Below are 21,664 nucleotides of genomic sequence, written 5' to 3'. Positions count from 1 at the left end.
TCCAAGGTGCAAAAGCTAGTGATTAGTTCTCAGTATCTTTTTCATCGTATCAGCGGCATTCAACACAGCTGCTCCCTCCATCCTTCCTGACATACTTCCATCCGAGCCTACAGATTGTGCTCACTCAGTCCTCCAGCCTTCTCAACTGGCTTCTCCTTCTTACTCTACCCAGAGATTTTTGTTCCTGTTAAACATTGGAGTATCTCAGAGTTCAGTTCTTAGACTTCTTTATTATCACTTACACTCTAGGTAGCTTCAAGTAACATCACCGGTGACATCCAATTTACTAGTGAATTCTAGACTGTTACCTTCAGTCGCTACTCGGGTCTCCAGTGGGATATCTGTTAGTTCTCCTCTTCCCTCTGCTACTACTTGTTCCTCCCTTTTCCCTGTCACAATAAATGACAGCTCTTACTTTACTTGTTATGTGGGCCAAAAACTTTGGGGCCATGGTACATCTCAACTATCAGCAAACTCTTCTGCCATTACCAGTAGTATATCTTCCACCTCCAGACACATGTCCTCCTCTGAGCATTTGCACTTGCTCTTTCTGCACCTGCAACTTCTTCCAGATAGCCATGTGGTTTACTCCCTCAGTCCTTGAGGTCTTTGTCCAAAAATCACCTTATGAGAGAAGCCTTCTTTAATGACCACACAGAAGACAGCAAACCGTCCCCCACTGCTTCTGTTCTCCTTACCTTATCCTGTCCAGTTTACTTCATAGCAGTTGTCCCTGTTTGACGCAAACGCATACATGTATATTACATATATATGTGTGTGTGTGAGTTCACTGATGTCTTTCTTCCTTTCAGAACATAATCTCCACATGAGTAGGGACTATTTTGTTCAATGTTTTATTTATCCCCAGAGCCAAAAACAATGCCACATGTATAGTAGGCACTCAAATATATCTGCAGAATTCTATGTTATATTTCTACTTTTATCTATGACCGTTGCTTTAAGAAAATATTAAGGATTATGTAAATATTTTTAGCTTAAGAAAAGTAAATGGGAATTCCAACATAAAGAGAAATATTTTAGCTGAAAAATGTGTAACTGACTTTTTAAAAAGAGTTCTTCATTAATAAATTCCAAGAATTGTTTACAAATGCATAACTTTTTCATAATTTTAATTGAATTTTAATTATTATATGACTAAAGTTAGTAATTTGTGTATAGATTAGGTAACTGATATTTTCCAATTTTCCTTGGTATCGTTTTCTTATAAAAAGATGAAATTTGTGAAGAAAGGAATATTCATTTAAAAATGTTTTGTTTATGGAAGACTTTATTTTCATTTTCATTCTATTGAGTTAGTTAAATATCCTTAGAGAACTATATATGTATAATTCGTTATAGTTGAACAGAAGCATTTGAGTATGTCAGGGTGTGTAGTTTATCTCCTAACTTAATGATCAGTCATTTTTTATAAGTAATTTGTTTTTAGTATTCCTCCATGAGACATGTATTTTATGTATATCCTTCTCTCTTTAATATATAATCAGATTCTTACTATTTCCTATTTTACTACTCTCTTTTCACCTTTCTTTTCCTATCTGTGTCAGAATTTTTAAGGGGGCCTGAGATAGCTTTGCTCCGCAAGCGCCTACAACAACTGAGGCTTAAAAGGGCTGAACAGCAGAGGCAGCAAGAGCTCGCTGCGCGCACCCAGCAACAGCCTTCCACTTCTGATCAGCCTTCTCTCGAGGGCTCTTCACAGGACCCTCAGGCTTCAGGTTATTCATGTCAAGTGTCCTCCAGCAGCTGGTAGACTTGGTTGTTTAACACTGCTACTGTGTAACAAGATGCTTCCCTTCTCCCCTTCAAAGAGCTGATGGGCTTGCAGCTTATCCCTCCCCTTCTTGCACATGGCGGTGTTCATCATCCCGTAGCTGGAGGGGCACGTTTTGGCAGCACTGTTTCCCCGAGAGATGAATATAAAATAATCCATTATTTTATTTGTAATATTTCTGGGAGGGGCCAGATGTTTATTACTTTTATAGCTAATGAACTACTTTCTAATAATCTAGTGAATTCAGAGCCTGCTTTGATATTTTTATTGAAATTTCTTATATGCTGAAATGATATCTATGCTTATGGCCCCTAGTTCTTCCTCTTCTTCTTCTTTTGTTTTTCCTTTGAAAATTAACCAGTATTCCTGTGAATGTGGTAATACTAGACTTTAGAATTATAGTGTTGTTTGGCCATACGAGCATGCTGACTCAATTATCCTCTTCTGTGATTATTCCTAAAATTTCAATATTTGCTTATTTATTCCTTGTATACATAATCAGCTTTCTGATATATAGGGCAGCAGAAATACCCCACAGTCTCATGTTCCTGTTCTCATGCTATAGAACTCTGATCAGATAGTGATAATTGGTGCCACTCTCTTTTTTTTGAGCATTTTAGTGGCCTGGTTCGTTTATGGCCGGCAAGCTCATGATGCTCAACAAACATTTATTGACAGAATTAATGAAAGATATAGCATAAAGTAATTTGTCACTTCAGTTCTTTCGAGATGGATATTAGGTACTATATATCCTGTTCTATAGGTACCACCGAGTAAGTGCTACAAATCTTCATTTAGGAACTAGAGTGTGTTTGGGTTTTTATACTAATGAGATTAGATAATGTGGTGTACTACTTTGTTTTGCCACGCTAAGGAGTGATGAATTGGAGTATTAATTACTTCGAGAACTCTGATTTAATTACTTGGAATTTGTTTGTATATTGGTAGAACTGAACAACTTCCACTTTATAAATATCTGTTCCTCTATGTGCTGATAACAAAAGCACATTATATAATATCATGGTGAAATAAAATAGATTTAAATGACTGTAATATAGATGTGGTGTTTGAAATAAATTCCGGACCTGATTTTTAATTTAATGTTATATTAGTAGAGGAAATATCAGCCAAGCAAAGATGTCTCTGACCATTTTTTTTCCCTATACTTAAAACTAACTGGAGAGTTTGGTTAAATTACAGTCATGACATGTAATAATAAGGCATTTTGCTATATATAAAACTCTATATGTTTCAAAAGGAAAAAATATGCAACATGAAAACCAAATAAGAAGGAAGTTAAAATGCACCTCCATATATACTTATTTTTAAAATACTGAAATTCATCAGGTAACAAACCAAATATTAAAGTGAGTTTGAGTATAAAATATAAAACTGTCTACATTAGCAGGAAATAAATGAAATATACATTGTAGACATTAGAAAAATATTTTTAGACTTAGCCTTTCATATCTAGCTTACCAATTTGAATTGAAGCGGGTCCTTTTTTTATAGCCAGAAAGCTTTAGAGTGATTAAGTGGTCTCTGTGAAATAAGGTCCTATTTTACCAACTCCGAGTATCCTTCTCATTAAATAGTATCTAGTTTGGTAATCAGTCTGTTAGTGGTAATCTTTAAAAAGCTAAAGTTCTGTAGACAACTTGCCCCTTTTGAGGTTGAGAAATGTATTACCTTTACTTTGTTTTTAAACAACATATTGGGGCCCCTGAGACTGTCTACAAGGCCAACAGTAGAGACCTTATTGCTAACGGTCCATGTATGCTGCTCCCTTCACCTACAAGGTGAAGTACTTCCTCTGTATCATATGCTCTTTTTTTTTTTTTTAAAGATTTTATTTATTTATTTGACAGAGAGAGAGACAGCCAGCGAGAGAGGGAACACAAGCAGGGGGAGTGGGAGAGGAAGAAGCAGGCTCCTAGTGGAGCAGGGAGCCCGATGCGGGGTTCGATCCAGGACCCTGGGATCATGCCCTGGGCCAAAGGCAGACACTTAACGACTGAGCCACCCAGGCACCCCTCTTTTTTTTTTTTTTTTTTTAAGATTTTTTTATTTATTTGACAGAGAGAGAGATAGCCAGCGAGAGAGGGAATACAAGCAGGGGGAGTGGGAGAGGGAGAAGCAGGCTTCCCGCTGATCAGGGAGCTTGATGCCGGGGCTCGATCCCAGGACCCTGGGATCACGCCCTGGGCCGAAGGCAGATGCTTAACGACTGAGCCACCCAAGTGCCCCTCTGTATCATACGCTTTTAACACAGCATTCATAGGAGACCCTAATAGGTCTAATCTGTGACATGTCCTGGGTTCATTTCATAATGCTGCTTTTATTCTTGTCCTCGCAGGAATGCTATTTAGTAATTAAATAAGAAAAAGTTAAATCATGCATAGTTTGTTACATAAAACAACCAATAAAATCTATATATTTTGTCCACTTAGTAAATCTTGGATATGAGGAAAAATGAATAGGCTTCATGGAAAGTTTATCTTTTCAGAACACACAAGTTATAAAAATACAGAATAGGAATTAAATTTATGAAATTCAACAGGGAGATAGGTTTTATTTGAATAATAATTAAAACATGTTCTTAATGAATAATTACAATATTGTTTCTGTATTATGGTTATTGATCTAAAAATTTCATTTTTCAAAGTCAGAATATATTACTTTAAAATATTTTTACTTCTTTTTTTAGCTAAAAACAAAACTACATTTTTTTCTAGGCTTTTAGAAAATACATCATAACTTACTTCTAGGCTTTCAGTGATCTCTCTTTAATCAGAGAGGTGAATTTGCCTTCATCAGATTACTACTCGGGTACTGGACTGGTTGAGTTCTTGTCCTGTTCCTATGACTAGATGAGCTTGGACAGGTCATTTGGCTGCTTTATGTCTCAGTTTCCCAATTATCGATTGATTTAGATAGTGTGGCCTGCCATAATTTACAGAGAGCATAAGGATGGGGTAGACAATACTGTATAAAATTTTTATACTTCTAAGAGCCGTGCACATCATAATGTACTATCTTAATTATAGTATCTTTCACTTAGTACCTCAAAATTACCTCATATCACAGCCGTATACACTTGACAGCATTCAGGGTTCTGAGTGAGCTATAAAGACAGATGCCATAAACGGCTATGGCAGAGGCAGTCAGCGTCTTGCTGATTTTAAACCCAACTCTTTTTTTCCATTTCAGGTCCCCCGAAGTCATGGGTTGCTGGCTCCTGCTCAGAGTGACAACCCCCTGTGGAGTCCGCTGTACTGGCTCGACCACCACAGAGCCCCACTGGAGCATGGAGCCAGCCTAGAGAGGGGCAGGTAGGAACTGTTTTTTCACTTTATGGCACGGTTTTGCTGATTGGAAAAGAAAAAAGTAATTTTTATACCCCAAAAGGGTATAAAACATTGGTGATTATTTTTGAAAAAGGGCTTTTCAAAACTGAGCCATATTGGAAAAAATCAGCACTTACCCGATCCTGTGCAAGCAGGCTCTATACAACATCCAGTTCCCCACTGTCCCTGTCCCCACTGTCAGTGACGACAGTCCCATGTAGCACTTCTCAGATGGAAGCATTTGATCCTGTTTTTAGTGTTTATAGCATAAGTAGTTAGTAAATCAGATATGATGTTGATCTAGTTCTTAAGTCCTTAGCTACCTGTAATGACAGACTCCTGAGCTCTTCAGACATGGGAATATGCTCTGTAGTTTTCAGAACAGCTTCCTATCATTATTTCTCATTCAATATCATGTTTCTGAAAAACAGGCAAGTAATAATAACATTAATTGACCTTCTCCTAGATGCTATCTAAGTAGTTTACATGAATCACCTCATTAAGTCTTCACAAGAATAGTATGTGGTAGATACTGTGATGATCCGCATTTTACAGATGGAGAAACTGAGACATACAGACCTTAAATGGCTTGTCCAGGATTACAGTATTACTGAGTAGAAAAGCCAGAATTGAACCCAGAAGTCTGGCTGATGAGTACTTGTTATTTACCTTTACGACTATAATTCCTTATTTTGTCTACAATTGAAAAAGTTCTAATGAGAAAATTTAGAAAATTCTAAAGAGTTTTTTCTTTTTTTAAAAGATTTTATTTATTTATTTAACAGAGAGAGAGAGAGAGAGCCAGCGAGAGAGGGAACACAGGCAGGGGGTGTGGGGGAGGAAGAAGCAGGCTCCCAGCGGAGGAGCCTGATGTGGGGCTCGATCCCAGGACCCTGGGATCACGCCCTGAGCTGAAGGCAGACGCTTAACGTCTGAGCCACCAGGCGCCCCACTAAAGAGTTTTTTCAAGACCAAAACACAAATTTTTTTTTTAAATATACAGAAATTGGCCCTGAGACACCTTGAGCTCAGCACTGAATAAGTTTTTGCCTGTTTTTGCCTAAAGTTTAGCTCTACCTTAAAAATAATATTAATAATTCTAAATACTTCCAATAAGTGGGCCAACCGTATTTCATGTTGCAATAAATTATCAGTAGACCATATGGTCTGCTTTTACTTTGTAATGGTGCTTTCTGGAAGATATTTTACGGGGAAATGGAGTAGAGCATGCAAACAACGGAAGCAGTCAGCATTGAATTAGTAGTTGGAAATATTTCTGTAAGTTAGAAGTTATGGGTATTGTATTTATGACTATCTTGTGGTATAAAAACATTACTTCAGATGTTTATGTGACAAGAAAATAATCCTTCCGAAATCAATTGCATGGTACCCAAGATTAAAAATAGAATAGAACAATGATCAAGAAGGATTTCTTCTTAAAGATTGATTTATCAAGATGGGAGGAACAACAAATAATTCCCCAGATACGTAGAATTGTGACAGGTTGTAAAGCTAATAAGGAAACCCTTTTCGTTTAATACTGTCTATTTTAACATAAACTTTGTTAATATTTTGAATCATTAAAGAGATTGAAAAGATATAATTTTGAGGCAATGACAGCATTCTAGGTCCTTCATCAATGTGTTTTTGAAAGACATGTTCTTTCCTAAACTCTCTTTAAAAAAATAAATAAGATGCACTTTATTTTATAATAAGATTTACATTACATAATATTTATGGGAAAATTACATAATATTTATGGGAAAATTAAATATTTGATAAAAGATTACCTGGAGAGTTGATAGTTTTCTGAGGGCTCTTATTTATAAATGAGAGCACAGTGAAATGTATAACGAATATAGAGAGACAAAAAATATTTCATAAGACACTTTCTAGGAGGATTTTCCAATATTTATTTCTCTGTGACTCAAATTCTTGTTATGTTTTTCTTTACTGTAGGGAATATAATTTTGATTTTCTGTAAAGGCCAGCTTATCTGTTCTTGAAAAACAACATAGGTAGGAATGCTGTATCTAGCTCTAAAATGGCTAAACGAGAAGTCTTATAAAGGGAAGGAAAGCATGGATAGAATCAGGACCTGATTGAAATACTGTCATTTTTTCTTCCTTTTTTGTGTTGTACAGATTTGTTGAACTGAATGTTCTGATGAAGAGGTGATAAGTAAGGATAAGTCAGAGCTGTTATTCATATGATGGTCATGCTTTATCAAAATCCAGTCTCTGAGCAAACAGGTTGTATCAGAAGGTAGACAATTTAAAGTTGATAGCAGTGGTCCCAGTAGCAAGATTCAGACTTTTAAATGTAGAAATTGAAGCAATCAAGTGATATAAGATTGTTAAGAATCCAGGATATATTGGAAAACTTCTTAGCTATCAAGTTAAGGACACTCTCTATTTAAAATATTTTCTGTACTTTTGGAGGAATAAAGCTGTGATGAATAGAAACTGGTGATTATCCAAAAGTGCAAGGTTTTTGTTTTATTAATATTTGCTAAGAACTGGAGCACAGGATATTAGAAACCAGGAATTACTCTTAGGAGAGAGCTGTGCTCCTTGTCCACATATTCCCTTTTCATATCGTCCTATTGGACACTAGAACCTAAGCCAGGAGTTGGTAGCCACCTCCTTCTATTCCCAAGGACCTTGCTTAGGTTACTAGGTCCCTAGGATGACCAGGAAGAAAGGAGAAGCTTAGATCTAAAAATGTCACATAGCTAATTATTGTCAGAACCAGGTTTAGAATCAAAACTCACTAACTCCAGACCAGTGCTCTTTTCATTTTATCATGCTGCCTTTCTTTATATCAGTGTTTTCCAAATAATAGAATGCATTTATCAGACAAATTCTTACACAGAAATTCAGTGCATCAAAAGGATAAAAAATTGAATGTTCTATTTAAAGCCAGGGTGGAAAGCATGAAGCTCAGACCATTGAGCCTACTCCTTTCCTCTCTTTTTCTTTTCCCACCAGACCCCTAGAGAAACCTAAGCCTTCAACAGAGTACGGTTTTAATCTGCACAATATATGTTAGAGTTCTAAAAATTATCTGTGTTTCTGTATGGCAATTACTTCATTGAATTTTTCTCTTATAAACCGTTTTCTTTGTCTGACATCTTCACTTGAGCTCCTGTTTTCAGCTCAAGGTACAACAACCAACATCTAGCAAAGTGTAGCAAGCATCTCATTTCATGCTTTGAATCCTCCAGTCCAGAAGGAAAGCCATCTTTAAGGAGCTGGAAAAGGGGTTTGAGAAGGGGAAGGAGTCTTCTGTTTAGGGAAGGAGATACTCTAGTTCTGTTTTATCTACCTTGTACCTTGTGCCTGTGCTAAATTTGAATTTGATAAAAGGTATATGCATGGAAGTAGAAGAATATTTTCTTAACTCATTCTCAACGTTGCTAAATGCTTGCGTGGAATAACCTATCTTAAGCACATGGCCCCGCTTACTCACTGCTTGGGAAATATACCACAGTACTTACTTCTGTTCCCTACCCTTGTACATTTGTTTCTTAAGCTTAGAGTTGATCATGACATTGCTGTGCAGTTTTCTGCTGCTTACTTTTAAGTTGAAATCTCATTTTTGTTTCAGATTCTCCTTCTTCTGTGGTTAACAAACAGCTCGGATCCATGTCACTTGACGAGCAACAGGGTGCGTGCAACAGGAGATGCGCTATGCCCATCCATCCATAGTTTTATTGCAATGCATAAACCAAGCTCTCTCTCACTTTTTCATAGCATTTCATTTTGATTATGGTCTAATAGTCAATATTTTGTGGGCTAAATTACCGTAGGTGATACTGTGTACAAAGGTCCTCCTTGGCCTGTACAAATTATTTTCTACATAAACTAAGTTAATTTCTACCTTTGGTCCCTTACGTCAACTTTAAATTCTCTTTTTATAATAATATTGTAATGGATATAAGCTATATCCATTTTTTAAAATTCTAGATATCATAAAATTGTGTAGAATTGTGAATGTGAGGTTACCATATTACCTAGTGGCTGATTTAGAAAAGGTTATATTATACAGTAATATTCTGTATTACCAAATGGCTATCATAACGATACTTGGTTTTATGTCTCACTTATCCAGTGGTCAAACTCCTGAAAGCTTTAACTGTAAGGAGTACAGTTATGAACTCAGAGATCAGCTTTGGAGCCATCAATCAGAAGGGAAAATAGCTTCCTCTAGCGCTTGTACTTTTTTGTAGTGGGAGAGGAATGAAATCAGCCTGAAAGCTATGAGCATAGCCTCATGAGGTAGACAGGTTACTTATTTATCAGGCTTTTTTTATTAGCAGAGCAAATACAGCAGAGATGGGTTGGTAGAGGAAGACATGCTGACAATAAGAAGGGGAAGCTGATAAGAGAGATCGAAAGAGGAAGACTAAAAAACTAAACAGGCTTTTAGAATTAGGGCAAACAGCTTTCCTGTTGCCCCTCAGAACTCCCTGCCCGATGCTAAATGTGTTGTGATGCAGAGGGTAAAAAAACGTTGATGTTAAATTATCAAAAATAACTTAAATAATATTCATTTTTCTCTATTTAAAAAGACAGATGATCCTTTAATAGACTTTATAAATATTTTTCCAAAAATTGGGAAAAAAATAGCTCTACCCTAAGGCCATAAGCTTTAGTTGGCTGCAAGTTTACACATGTAGGATGACTCATTTGCTGGTAGTATTTGGGAAATTAAATATTGCTGAAGTAGTGTGAAATAGATCTAATTTTAGCTCTCTTCTTGTAGACATATTCAGAAACTAATTTTAAAATAAATTACTTCTGATCTTAAATTATTCTCTGTAGACCTGAGGTGACAAGTGTTGCTGGAGGTTTTTCTGTTCTTAAGAATGAATGAATGATGAATGAGTTGGTAAATGAATTTGAGAAGTAAGAAATTAAGCATGTTTTATCTATATATATTTATTGTAGAGGTATTAACAGTGATGAATAATTCCCTTAAGGCAAAGTACAATTATATCATATTATACTATATTGTACTATTGTTTAAAACTGCTCTCTAATCAAATAATCTTTTTTTGTAAGGATATATGAATGTAAATAGTGTATCACTACCAGAGAGTTTGTAGCCAGATTCATATTCTGTTCATCACATAGAATAATTTCCATAGATTACATTGACTATTTTATTCAATTTAGTTCGTACTTAATTTACTTATGCTATGGGATATGGCAGAAAGAGATGAATAAAGGATAACTCTCAGATTTTTGGATCAAGGCCTGGGTGAATGATGATGTCAAATAGGGTAGACTTGTTGGAGGCAGAAGTCAAGAGGTTCTTTGTTTTTCTGGCGTTAATTATGATATGCCTTGTAGTCATATAAGTAGAAGTGTTATATAAAAGGGCAAATATTGAGCGGGCTTGGCAGAAGCTGTATTGTAGTAGAACATTGTCAGTGAACGGCGTAATACGTCCTCTGAGCAGAAATATTTTAAAGGTGAATAGTCTACCCAAATGAATTAAATCCTGAGCTTTTTTTATGTGCCTTTTTGTTTAGCAGGATTACATCTTTTAAAGTACTGGGGGCTTCTACATCCCAGGCTTGTATTACTTAAAAATAACTTTCATAAAAATTGGAGAAACTGCCCACCACTGTCTTTCTCACCTGAACTAATGAAATCACCTCTCACCCTGGCTCCTTGTTCCCACTCAGGCCATATAGCCTGCTCCACAGCAACAGCCAGAGTGGACTTTTAAAAACAGAAACCTAATCATGTCCTTCATCTACCTACAACTTTTTAATTGTATCCCTTTGCCCTTCAAAACAACCTAAACCCTTGGGGCGCCTGGGTGGCACAGCGGTTAAGCGTCTGCCTTCGGCTCAGGGCGTGATCCCAGTGTTGTGGGATCGAGCCCCATATCAGGCTCCTCTGCTATGAGCCTGCTTCTTCCTCTCCCACTCCCCCTGTTTGTGTTCCCTCTCTCGCTGGCTGTCTCTATCTCTGTCAAATAAATAAAATAAAATCTTTAAAAAAAAAAAAAAACAACAACCTAAACCCATACCTTGGTTTATAGAGCCCTTCATGACCTCTTGGCCCTTGTCTCTCCAGCCTTATCTCAGGCCACCCCTCCCTCACTGACTCAGCTCTTAACAAACAGGTCTGCTTTTAGTCCATGCTTCTTTCCCTCTCAAAAGCGTTATATACGTTATTCCCTCTACCAAAGTCCTTTTCCCTACAGCAACTGCTACTCATCAAATCCCAGTTAGAAATTTCTTTCTCAAAAACAATATGACATTTTAATTTGAAGTAATTCTCCCCTCTTTTTCTCTTTGTGACCTATTTTTCTTCATTGCATTTGTCAGAATTTGTGATCATACATTTAAGGGTTGTTTGATGCCTATATTCTCTAAATATTGCTTTCATTCACTGTTACACTCAGTGCCTAACTAGCACCATATCTGTTATACGTTCAACAATAAATATCTGTTAAATGAGGGAGTGAATGAATTCTTCAAGCAGTGGAATACCATAGACATTGTTTCAGCTTGGGAGAAGCAGAACCAGCTTTATGTATTGGAAAGATGATTTTGTAAGGATTATAGATAGTTGATTGGAAGGGGGTAAGATTGAAAACTGCAAAACCCATGTAAGGGGCTGTTACAGTAGTCCAGGTGAGAGATGGTATAGCGTCCAAGCTAAGGCAGATAGTGGTGGGAAATGAGAAGAGTGGACAGATTTTTTAAATATTTAAGAGACAGAATTGATGGAACTTTGAGACTGAGTAGTTAAAAATGAATAAGGGAACCATATCCAGGCGACTTGAGGGTAATAGTGATACCATCAACCAAGATAGGGATTTCAGGAGAAGCAGCTGGTTGGGGAGGCGGAACACATGAGATTTTCTTGATGTGTTGAGTTTGAAGTACCTTGAGATATCCAAGTGGAGAAATGTTATAGGCAGTTGGATGGATGGATGTTTCGGCGGGGGGTGTCACTGGAGAGGCCTGAGGTGGAGATAAACATTAAGAATCATCCATTTACAGAGAGCAGTTGAAACCAGGGGAGCGGATGAGACTGTCTAGGAAAAGAGGTTACGGTGAAAGGGGGGAGTCCACGCTACAAGAGCAAGCAGAGAAAAGGATCTAACTAAGGAGACAGAAAAGGAATGAACAGAGAAATTGGCAAGGCAGAAAGAATGCAAAGTCAGGGGAAAAGAAAAGTTCAAGGAGGAGCTGGTCAGCAGTGACATGTGAAGCAGCAATGTCAAATATGCAAAGGACTGAGAAATGTTTTTGGACTTTGGTAATATGTAGGTTACCCATTGCTGTGTCCTTGCAGTTTCAGTGGTACGGTGGAGGCAGAAGCCAGATAGCTAGCAGCGGTTGGAGATGAAAGATTTTTTTTTTTTTAAAGGTGGAAATATTGGTATGTAGATGATCTTCCAATAAGCTCAACTGAAAAAAAAGATAGAGGACAGGTAATGTCTGGAACAGGGGTATAGTTTCAAAACTGAGCTTTTTTTTTTTTTTTTTAAGTTTACATTCTTTTCTTCATTGATTTGTAAACATTATTTTAAAACTTTTTAATACATGAAAGACTGAACCTAAGGCTTGTGTGCATTGTGTTACTTAATTATTATAACATTGCTCTGAATTAGAGATTGTAAAAGCAGAGTAAGAGAGAAGGATGATGAACTACTTGCCAAGGTTATACAGCCAATGAGGGAAGGAGCTGGGATTCACGCTCACATCTGTAGAGCCAGTAATCACTCTGCTAAGCCGGACCCCAGGAGCAGAGGGTGTGTATAAAACTGAGCATGTATATCAAATAAGGAAGACTCCTTGTGGAAGAAGTCAAAGGTATAGGGGATAGTGGATATCCTCAGATAATGCTCTTATTTCAAGTTTTAATTTTGCCAAGACTCTTGTTCTCCATTTTACCCTGTAGAATGGGAAAAGTACATTTAATAAGTTTTCTTTCTGAGTATATCTTTAAGGATTGTTTAACCGTATTTTTAATTTCTTATTCATACTTTTAAAGAGACACTTAGATTTTTTTAATTGATAATTCAGTTTTGTTTTTTTTTTTACCTGACCGTGTTCGTCTCATAAGCCCTCTGGTACTTTGACATGTTGTTTAGTTTCCCATAGTAGTTCACAGGTTTCTTTATTGGGGATAAAAATGTTACTAATCAAAATTTTAAAATTGGGATGCCTGGCTGGCTCAGTCGGTAGAGCACACGAATCTTGATCTAAGGGTTGTAAGTTTGTGTTTCACATTGGGGATAGAGGTTACTTACAAATAAAATATTTAAAAAAGAATTTTTTTAAAAAAATTGTAATGGACTTGCTTCACTGAAAAATTTGTTTTCTTTCAATGTTTATATACACGTTATTGAACTGGTTGATTGAACTCACTGTTTTGTTTATCTTGCATTTTTGACAAAAGCACAACATTTGATAAACATATATTTAGTCTAAACCTTCAGAGTCATAAATGCAAGCTGCCTGGTTGCCTCAATAGTTAATTTCTTTTATCAGAATACTTTGTAAAGAAACAAACTTTCAAGGAAATAAGTGCACAACATGCACATTGTTTTTATTCTGTTGTAAAATGCTTTCCACTATTCTGCAAATATAGGGCTTTGCGCACATACATTGACAGCCTTTCTGTGCTAATTAGAAACTCCTTTTGAGTAAGCACAATGATACCTGCCCTGTGTTTTTAGTTTGAATGGTGTTTTAATGAGTAGTTCTGGTGTTTCTTTTTATTTAGATCTATAATTATGTTACGCCTACTGTATGGCATTTTTTCCTGTGCCCATTGATATTATGAAAATAAACACTTTTTTTTTCTGTTAAAAATACTTAGGTCAGCGATTTTCCCCTATTAAAACAACAAAAGAAACCTATGACCTTAACTTTAAATTTTTGACAGGGTATAAGAAAATCATCTTGCCTGAGTTTTAAATTTTGGCCATGACTCAAGCAAGTTGCTTTATATTTGTTACAGTGATAATCATTAAGTGGAAGTTGATAATGCTGTTACATTTGAAAATTATGCCTATGGGCAGTTGCGTATCTGTCAGACACACTAATCTGTAGCCTTAGAAATATAAATGTTACCCCTCCACTGTACATATCATACAAAAGCAGGCTTCTTTTGATGTTGATAAAATGTTATCTTAGAGAATGAAGCTTGTGGGTTACCAGGAACCAGTGAAATGGTCTTACTAACTCCAGTAGGGTAGATGGGAAATGGGAAAGTGGGACCTCTCGTACATTAAGTATGCATTCCCCTAAGGTCACCCAATTAAAATTTCATTTTAGTAACATCTTGACAATATTACCTCAAGGAATATTTTAGTGTACTTTGTGTACACTAAGTACATTAAGTGTACTTTGACAGTTCCTTTTTTTATTAAATAAATATCTAATTATTGAAGCCTATTCTGTTAATGGGAAGTATAAATTCAGTATTCATCACACTGGAATATATCTGTAAATACCGTATCTTAAATTCTAGAGAAAAAATAAGTTAGTGAAGTTAGATTTCATTCTTGATTTTTTTTATATTACTTAGAACTAATTATCACTTCATTCCTTAGAATGGAGCAACTAGTCCTCCTTTCCTCAGCCACCAAGTCTGTATTCTTCCCATTAGTGATAGATTTGATCTTTTGGAGGTTAAACCCTGTTTCATTTTTATTGCATATGTTCACTTGTTCACTCGTATCCTAACCAAATCAGTATCTGTCTATATATCCAGTTAAATTGTCTTCTAACTTTGAATTGTGTATGATAAAAATAACTGGCATTTATTGAGTTTTTAGTGTATGGCTAGCATTGTGTTAAAAATTCACATGTGTTATCTCATGTGTTCTAATACAATGAGTAATAATATCTTCATTTTACTGATGAAGAAACCAAGACTCCAAGAAATATGTAAGGACGAGAGAAATAAGTGATGGAGCCGTATTTGTATGTCTCTGTCATTAATTCAACTCATTATTATCTCTTTTTACCTGTGGCAAGTACTGGGCTCAGCACTAGGATGCATGAATGAATAAAGCGAACACTCCCGGCCTTGGAACATAGCGTTGATTAGCACTAACAGTGTTAATAATAACAGTAGAGTTGATTAACCATAATAATAATAGTGGAGACACTTATATTGCATAGTCTTTGTGCCAAACATTACTTTGAGCAATTTTTATATGTTACTTTATTTAATCCACACCACAACCTTATACAGTAGGTACTGTTTATTCTCATTTTCCAGATGAGGAAACTGAGGCAAAGAGAGGTTAAGAAACTTGCCTGAGGTCACATACTGTAAGTGTTATACATGTGGTTCAAACCCAAGCCTGGCTCTGCCATCTGTGATCGTAACTGCTATGCATCTAACAGTAAAGACAGATGGTAAAAAAATAAATGTAAGTGTGATGAGTGTTGTAAAAGAGGAAATAACAAGTTTCGTTGGGAAACATGTGAGTCTTCATCTCTTCTGGTAGGGGGGCTAAGTGAGGCATCCATAAGGATGAGACATTTAAGCTGAGCTCTGAAAGGTGAGTATGAGTAAATTAGGTGAAGGGGCGTGAGTACAGGGAAGCATGAATAGCATGTGGAGAGGCTCTGAGATAATCACGTTAGCGTGACCGGAGGAATCCCGGTGTGGCTGGAGTGCGTGTAGCTTCAAGAGATAGCTGGAGCCCAGATTAAGAAGGACCTTTGGGACATTTTAAGGTTTTGGATTTTATTTTAACAACAGTAGGAAGCTAAGGAAGTATTTAAAATAGAGTATGGCCTGATCTGCTTTGTTCTGAATAGGTTCTGGTGAGTTGACTAGAGACCAAATCACTTAGGAAGTTCTCGTGGTAATAAAGATTTTGACCTGATGATAGAAGTATGGAAAGAGAATGAAGAGATTAAATAAATATCTACGCTATAGAATAAACAGGATTTGATAATAGTCAGATTAGGCAAGGGATTGAGGAGGAGTCCAAAGTGTAAACTGCAGTAACAACTGCAGAATTTCTCTATGGGGGTGGTCTAGTAATGGCAAGCTGGTTGGAGGGAGCAGGGTCAGCATATGTGTCTTCACATATTTGTGATTGTTTGGGAGAGTTAACGATGGAGATGTACAGATGCCATTTCTAGCTGCTGCAGGGGTGACTCCTAAGTTTTGATTGAGCATAGTTAAGTCGGTGGATACTTTCTTAAATAGGTAACCCTGGAAAAGAAGTAAAGTATAGGAGGGGTTGCATAGAAGGAGGTGGGAATCACAGGCTTCGTTTTGAATATGTTGATTTTGAGTTATCTGTGTGAGACACCCATGTGGAAAAGTCTGTTGGGCTGTTGATGGTATGGATATGAAGCTTAGAAAAGATGTCAGGGGTGCCTCTCAAGGTCATGAGTTCAAGCTCTATGTTGGGCCTGGAGCCTCCTTAAAAAAAAAAAAAAAAAAGAGGGGGAGAGAAAAATCCTTTAAAATAAAAGAAAGATGTCAGAGCTAAAGAAATAAATTGGAAATTTTCTGCATAATGATGGTGATTGAGGCCATAAAAGTAGATGAAATTGACAAGGGTGAATATAAAAAGTGAGGGGAGGAAGTAAAAATAGCTAAAACGTCTCAAAGGAAAAAAACAGAAAAATTCGCAAATTGAAGATTTTGCTAGAGGGGAACTGGTAAAGGAAATGCAGGAGCAACCACAGAGGTCAAGGTAGAGTGGACCAGTGTGACATCATGAGCTTAAGAGAAGAGAAGCTCTCAAATGCAGGAGAACTGTGTATGTGAGTGCTGCTGATAGGTCACAAGTAGTTTCCAGAAATTCTCCACTAAATTAACGTGGAGGAGATTGATCAAATTAGTGAGAGCAGTTTCACAGGCTGATAGAGACAGAGGCCATAGTAGAGCAGGAGGTGAAGAAATGGGAGATGTGAAATAAGAAAAGCATTTTGAAACCATAGGCACGGAGGATGGTTGCTGGAGGGGAACGTGGGTAAAGAGAGTGTTCTCCCAAGCTGTCTACCTCGTTTGTTCATTTTCATTTGGAAGCACATTTTAACATATTTACCTGTTCAGTATATGACAGATTTGTTTTTTTTTTAAAGAGAATATACGTGGGGAAACAGTTATGAAAAGAGAGATACTGGGTGAGGATTTTGGCAGGGCTTATATGCCACATGGGGCGGGCATCTTTACCTGTTTTCTTCCTGTCTGTTCTCCCTCAAGACTGAATGGGAAATAGGAATAGGGACTTCTTTGCACAGAGAGCTATAAGACTCACAGGTCTGCAGCAGGTGAAAGAGAGCGTAGGTAGCGTTAGGTGAAGTGACAACTACATTTCAACCCATAAATTCTAAATGTCACTGGGAATATGAAACCAGGCACAGTCTGAATCTGTATATATCCCCAACCCATGCTGAAGTTCAATTTACGTGTCTGTGTTATGTGATGAAAAAGGTTCTTGGATTAAAATTAGTATAATTGACATAAAGGTTAAGATTTGATTGCCAGGAAGAAAATTTGAGCAGAATATTACTTCCAAAAGATTTTATAAGAGGGATTTCCTAAGAAATACCTGTATTAAAGTTGTGCTTTGTTTGGTTTTGGCTTTCGTAACATAGTGTATAAAGTCAGATTGCACTAGTGAGAACACTAATTTTTAGAATTAAATGCCGTGTCTTGCAGTTGTGTGTATGGTAGAGAGGGGTTTTCTGCAAAGAATCTACTCCCCAAAATAGTTTCTCCACTTTGAATCAGAATTGCCTCCTTATACAAATGATTGGAAGAACTGGGTATTCAGTAGTCTGAAGTCTGCAGAAAAGTTACAGATTCTTGACCTATAAAGATGGAAGTTTTTCATTGTTCTAGAAACTGTATTTGAGATTTTGCCTTTTCTTCTGTGTAAGCCAAGTAAGTTGGGAAGAAAAATATGGGAAGATAGTTGAACCATATCATTAATGTGTCTACATTTTTTCAGAGAATTCAGAGAAACAAAGTTTCTTTTTAGATTGGATTTTTTTTTTTTTAATTTTTAACGTAATGGAATGAGAAGTGTCAGTAAGGTCATTGCATAATAGGAAATACTTCAGTAAAGAATATACTATTTCTATCTTATCTCCAATTTACCTAAGCTATTATGGGTGATTAGTGGATGATTATATAGTTATGATAGTGTCCCAGCGGCAGAAAAGATGTTGGGCAGAGTGACTCTAAACAAATTATTGTGGCCATATCCTCATTAATTATCTTCATTTTGATTATTCTTTAAATTTATATATAGGCTAGGTCTCCAGGGATATTCTAGCTGAAAGTCCAAAAAACATCCATATCAATATTTAGATGATATGCAAGCCTAGTTACCAAGATAGTGTGTTTTGTTCTACTGTTAGCACACTTAATTTTTTGTATGTCCTTGAGCATGTTTTTTTAGAACCACAAACGATTGTAATTCCATAATGTCAATGCATGGATTAAATGGTTTGTATACATATGCATTCCCAAAGCCAGAAATGTACTTGTGGTTCATATGTGAAAGGCCCAGAAAGTATCTGATTAAGTAAAGTTCAGAGAAGTTCCTTTCAAATTATATTCCAGACAATTCTGAAGTTTCTTCCTGAGTCAGTTATGCTAACCTGAAAGGGGTCTTATACCATATCTAGAGAGGATCTTTTAAATTTGGTCTTAATCTTAAAGCTTTAACAGCGTTGAACAAATTAAAAGTGATTTCCCCCCACTACCCTGCCGTTGTGCTGAGAACACCACAATTTAATTAATTTTATTCTCCTATAATGTCTTTAAAGGAAGGAGAAATAGTTCAATCTCTAGGCCCTGCAAGAAGATACAGTGTAGTTTTCAACATTCCAGGGCCAAAGTGACAATTTGGGCTACCAGAACTTTTATCAGTTATATTAATGTTGCTGATATGAATTAGACATCATTTCTGAGAAGTAATACCACCAACAATTGATATTTCTTAGCTGAAATATTTAAGCAGTCTTATTTTCTACTTTTGTCTTCAAGTTATTTCCAAGACAGTATAGCAAGTAGGAACTTCACATAGAAGGAAGCCTAGATGACTATAGAGTAAAAAGTCTAGCTCAGAATCACCAGTTTCATCATCCGTACAATGGACATGGGGGTATATGCAGTAAAGGTTTAAACAAGGATACATGTATCTCCTAGGACATTGTAATGCCTAATGTATTTTAGTTGTTATTATGATGGTGCTTTTTTATATAAAGTCATTTGTTTAGGTGAAGTTCTAACCCTGAAGGCTCTTAAATTAAAACTTCTGTTAAGCAAGAAATATCTTAGTTAATATTTCTGTGCATTGTGTAAGTAAGACTTTGAATAATACAGTTTTTAGGTTGTGTTTGCTGATCCAGCTTCTAACAAATAGAGCAAGTTAAGGAAAATTTAAATGGTTACAAATATTTTTTCAACTGCAGTAAAAATGAAACATTTAATTTTTTAGTTTTAAAAATATTTTTCTTAGACATTTCTAGCTTAAAATATGTATTCTATCAGGAAAAAAATGTGAATTAGTTCACTAGTAAGCCAGGAGTCTACATTTCTGAGAAAACTCAACATGACAGGATGTATATGATCCCGAAAAGGAGTATTAAATTAGGAAGAGTAACAAACCAGTAAGTTAGGCTGGAACAAACCAGGAAATGAACCCTAATCTTGGATAGTTATTTTCATTAATGCCTCAGTTCTGCCTTCTGTGGTGTTTCTGCCAGAGGCGTTCGTTATTTATGTTTAGTCTTCAAGGAGTGAACTGGACTCAGGGGCCTGAAGTTTGTGTAGCTAACAGAAGAGTACATGCATTCTGTTTATACAGCGATGGGCCAATTTTACCCAGGGCTGGTGAATTCATTAACAACCTAACTGTACAAATTCTGTCAACTATAGTCATTTTATAAATTCAATGAGTACCACTATGTTTTACATGATTTACAATATGTAGATTATATTCATGAGAGATTAAATGATAACTTTGAAGTAGATACCATAAGGAAGAAGGTTTTAATTAACATTGATCATCTCAGGAAGCTTCTTGCTTTCTGGGAGGGGGCTGTTGTATACATTTAAATAAGGTATTTTCTACACTATTTTGACCTCTGAACAGCTCTTTGTTTACTATATTCCTATAATTATAGCATTCAAGTCTCTGTCTCTTTAATTTTACTCAAGAGAAAATTTTGATAGAGCATTTAAATGGCTTTTTAAAACTTCTGCTTCTATAATTGAGGTGGATGTAAGAAATTCAGTCCTATTCCCTCACACCTGCTTTTGTTTTCTATTCCTCCTTTACTTTAAAAGAAAAATAAATGGCAAACACTTTATAAAGTGTGAGAGATAATGAAAGAATGAACCACATCTCTGCCTCTTGGTTTCCTGGATCATTCTGTCTTCCAGCTGTCTGTCCTCATCAATTCTAGGTGCCTGAAGATGACCATGATTTGGGTAGCAGTGGGACAAAAATTTCAGCAACATAATTAAGAATAGGGGGAAAACTATGTGTGGACATATGACTAACAGCAAATTTTTAAAAGATGGTCAAGGGTAGGACATGTTTTAAAAGTCCCATTCTTGATAATTTTATGTAAGCTAACCATCTGTTAATTCAGTTATTTTATCAGAATGCTGTTTGATAAAATACCTCCTGTAAAACACTGAATGTAATACTGAATCTTTGAAAGTTGTGTAATAGCTTAACTTATTTCCAGCAGCTGTTTATATCAACGACATAGTCATAACAAAAGTAGTATAAGAACCAACGTGTTTTTACCATTTGGGAGGCCAGCTTTATAATTCATTGACGCTTTTATTTTCAAATACCAATTAATATCATAGGAGAGGATTTCTCTTGAGTTAGAATTGAAGACCTAAGAACCGATAGTCTTGAGTTTTGTTATCAGCTTGACTTCTCATCTCTTGGACAGAATCCTTTTCCCTTTCTACTACAGTTCTGTGTTTGAAGTCTTGTTAATTGCCCTCTTACAGGATAAAAGTTAGAACAGAGGTTCTGTCAGAGTCTCTTTTAATAAATGCTCCAGTGTCTTCAAGAGGGATGCACAAAGATACAAGTCCTTCATTGCAATGTAAAGTGAACCTAATGACCAAAAAGCCTGAGTAATTTTGGTTTTATGAAGTTGTTACTGCCTTTGTTGTTATTTTCCAAGGCAGAAGGCTTATTTTTAGTACTGTTATATCAGTCTTGAACTGGTATCAAGAAAACAATTATATTACAGAAGAGTATTCTTTCTGCAAGCAACTGGCAGAAATGTTACATGTTTGATTTTATAGCAGTTTGTATTTTCTATGTATGTTAATGTTTCCACAAGCTATTAATCATCATAAAAAGAAAAAATTTTAAAGCTCTATTTTATTTTGTCTTTGAATATCCATGTACTCTTGCTGGGGGGAGGTGGGGACGTGCGGGAAAGGATGATTTTGGAGTGATCTGTATCAATTTCTGTAGAATTTCTTGATTTTATTTGCCATTTTACGAAGATTTAATATGTTGA

General features: G+C 36.1%; 1 protein-coding gene across 7 annotated transcripts in view; it reads left to right on the top strand.

The window, feature by feature from the left end:
* DCAF6 (DDB1 and CUL4 associated factor 6) overlaps window positions 1-21,664 on the top strand; it is a 132,831-nt gene that overhangs the window by 69,271 nt on the left and 41,896 nt on the right. For 3 of the 7 annotated variants that reach the window (XM_087859076.1, XM_045797440.2, XM_045797444.2), the window contains exons 11-12: window positions 1,566-1,736; window positions 8,749-8,808. The exons of 2 other annotated variants lie outside the window; for them this stretch is intronic. In XM_087859076.1, coding sequence (XP_087715202.1) covers window positions 1,566-1,736; window positions 8,749-8,808 — 231 coding nt within the window. The remainder of the gene's footprint in view (window positions 1-1,565; window positions 1,737-8,748; window positions 8,809-21,664) is intronic. 2 more of the 7 variants (XM_045797445.2, XM_045797446.2) reach the window with 1 other exon arrangement.

This window comes from Ursus americanus, chromosome 2 (genome assembly GCF_024610735.1).
Source record: "Ursus americanus isolate L20-20 chromosome 2, mUrsAme1.1.p, whole genome shotgun sequence".
In the NCBI taxonomy this organism is placed as follows: Eukaryota; Metazoa; Chordata; class Mammalia; order Carnivora; family Ursidae; genus Ursus; species Ursus americanus.
This window is presented reverse-complemented; position numbering and strand designations above follow the sequence as displayed.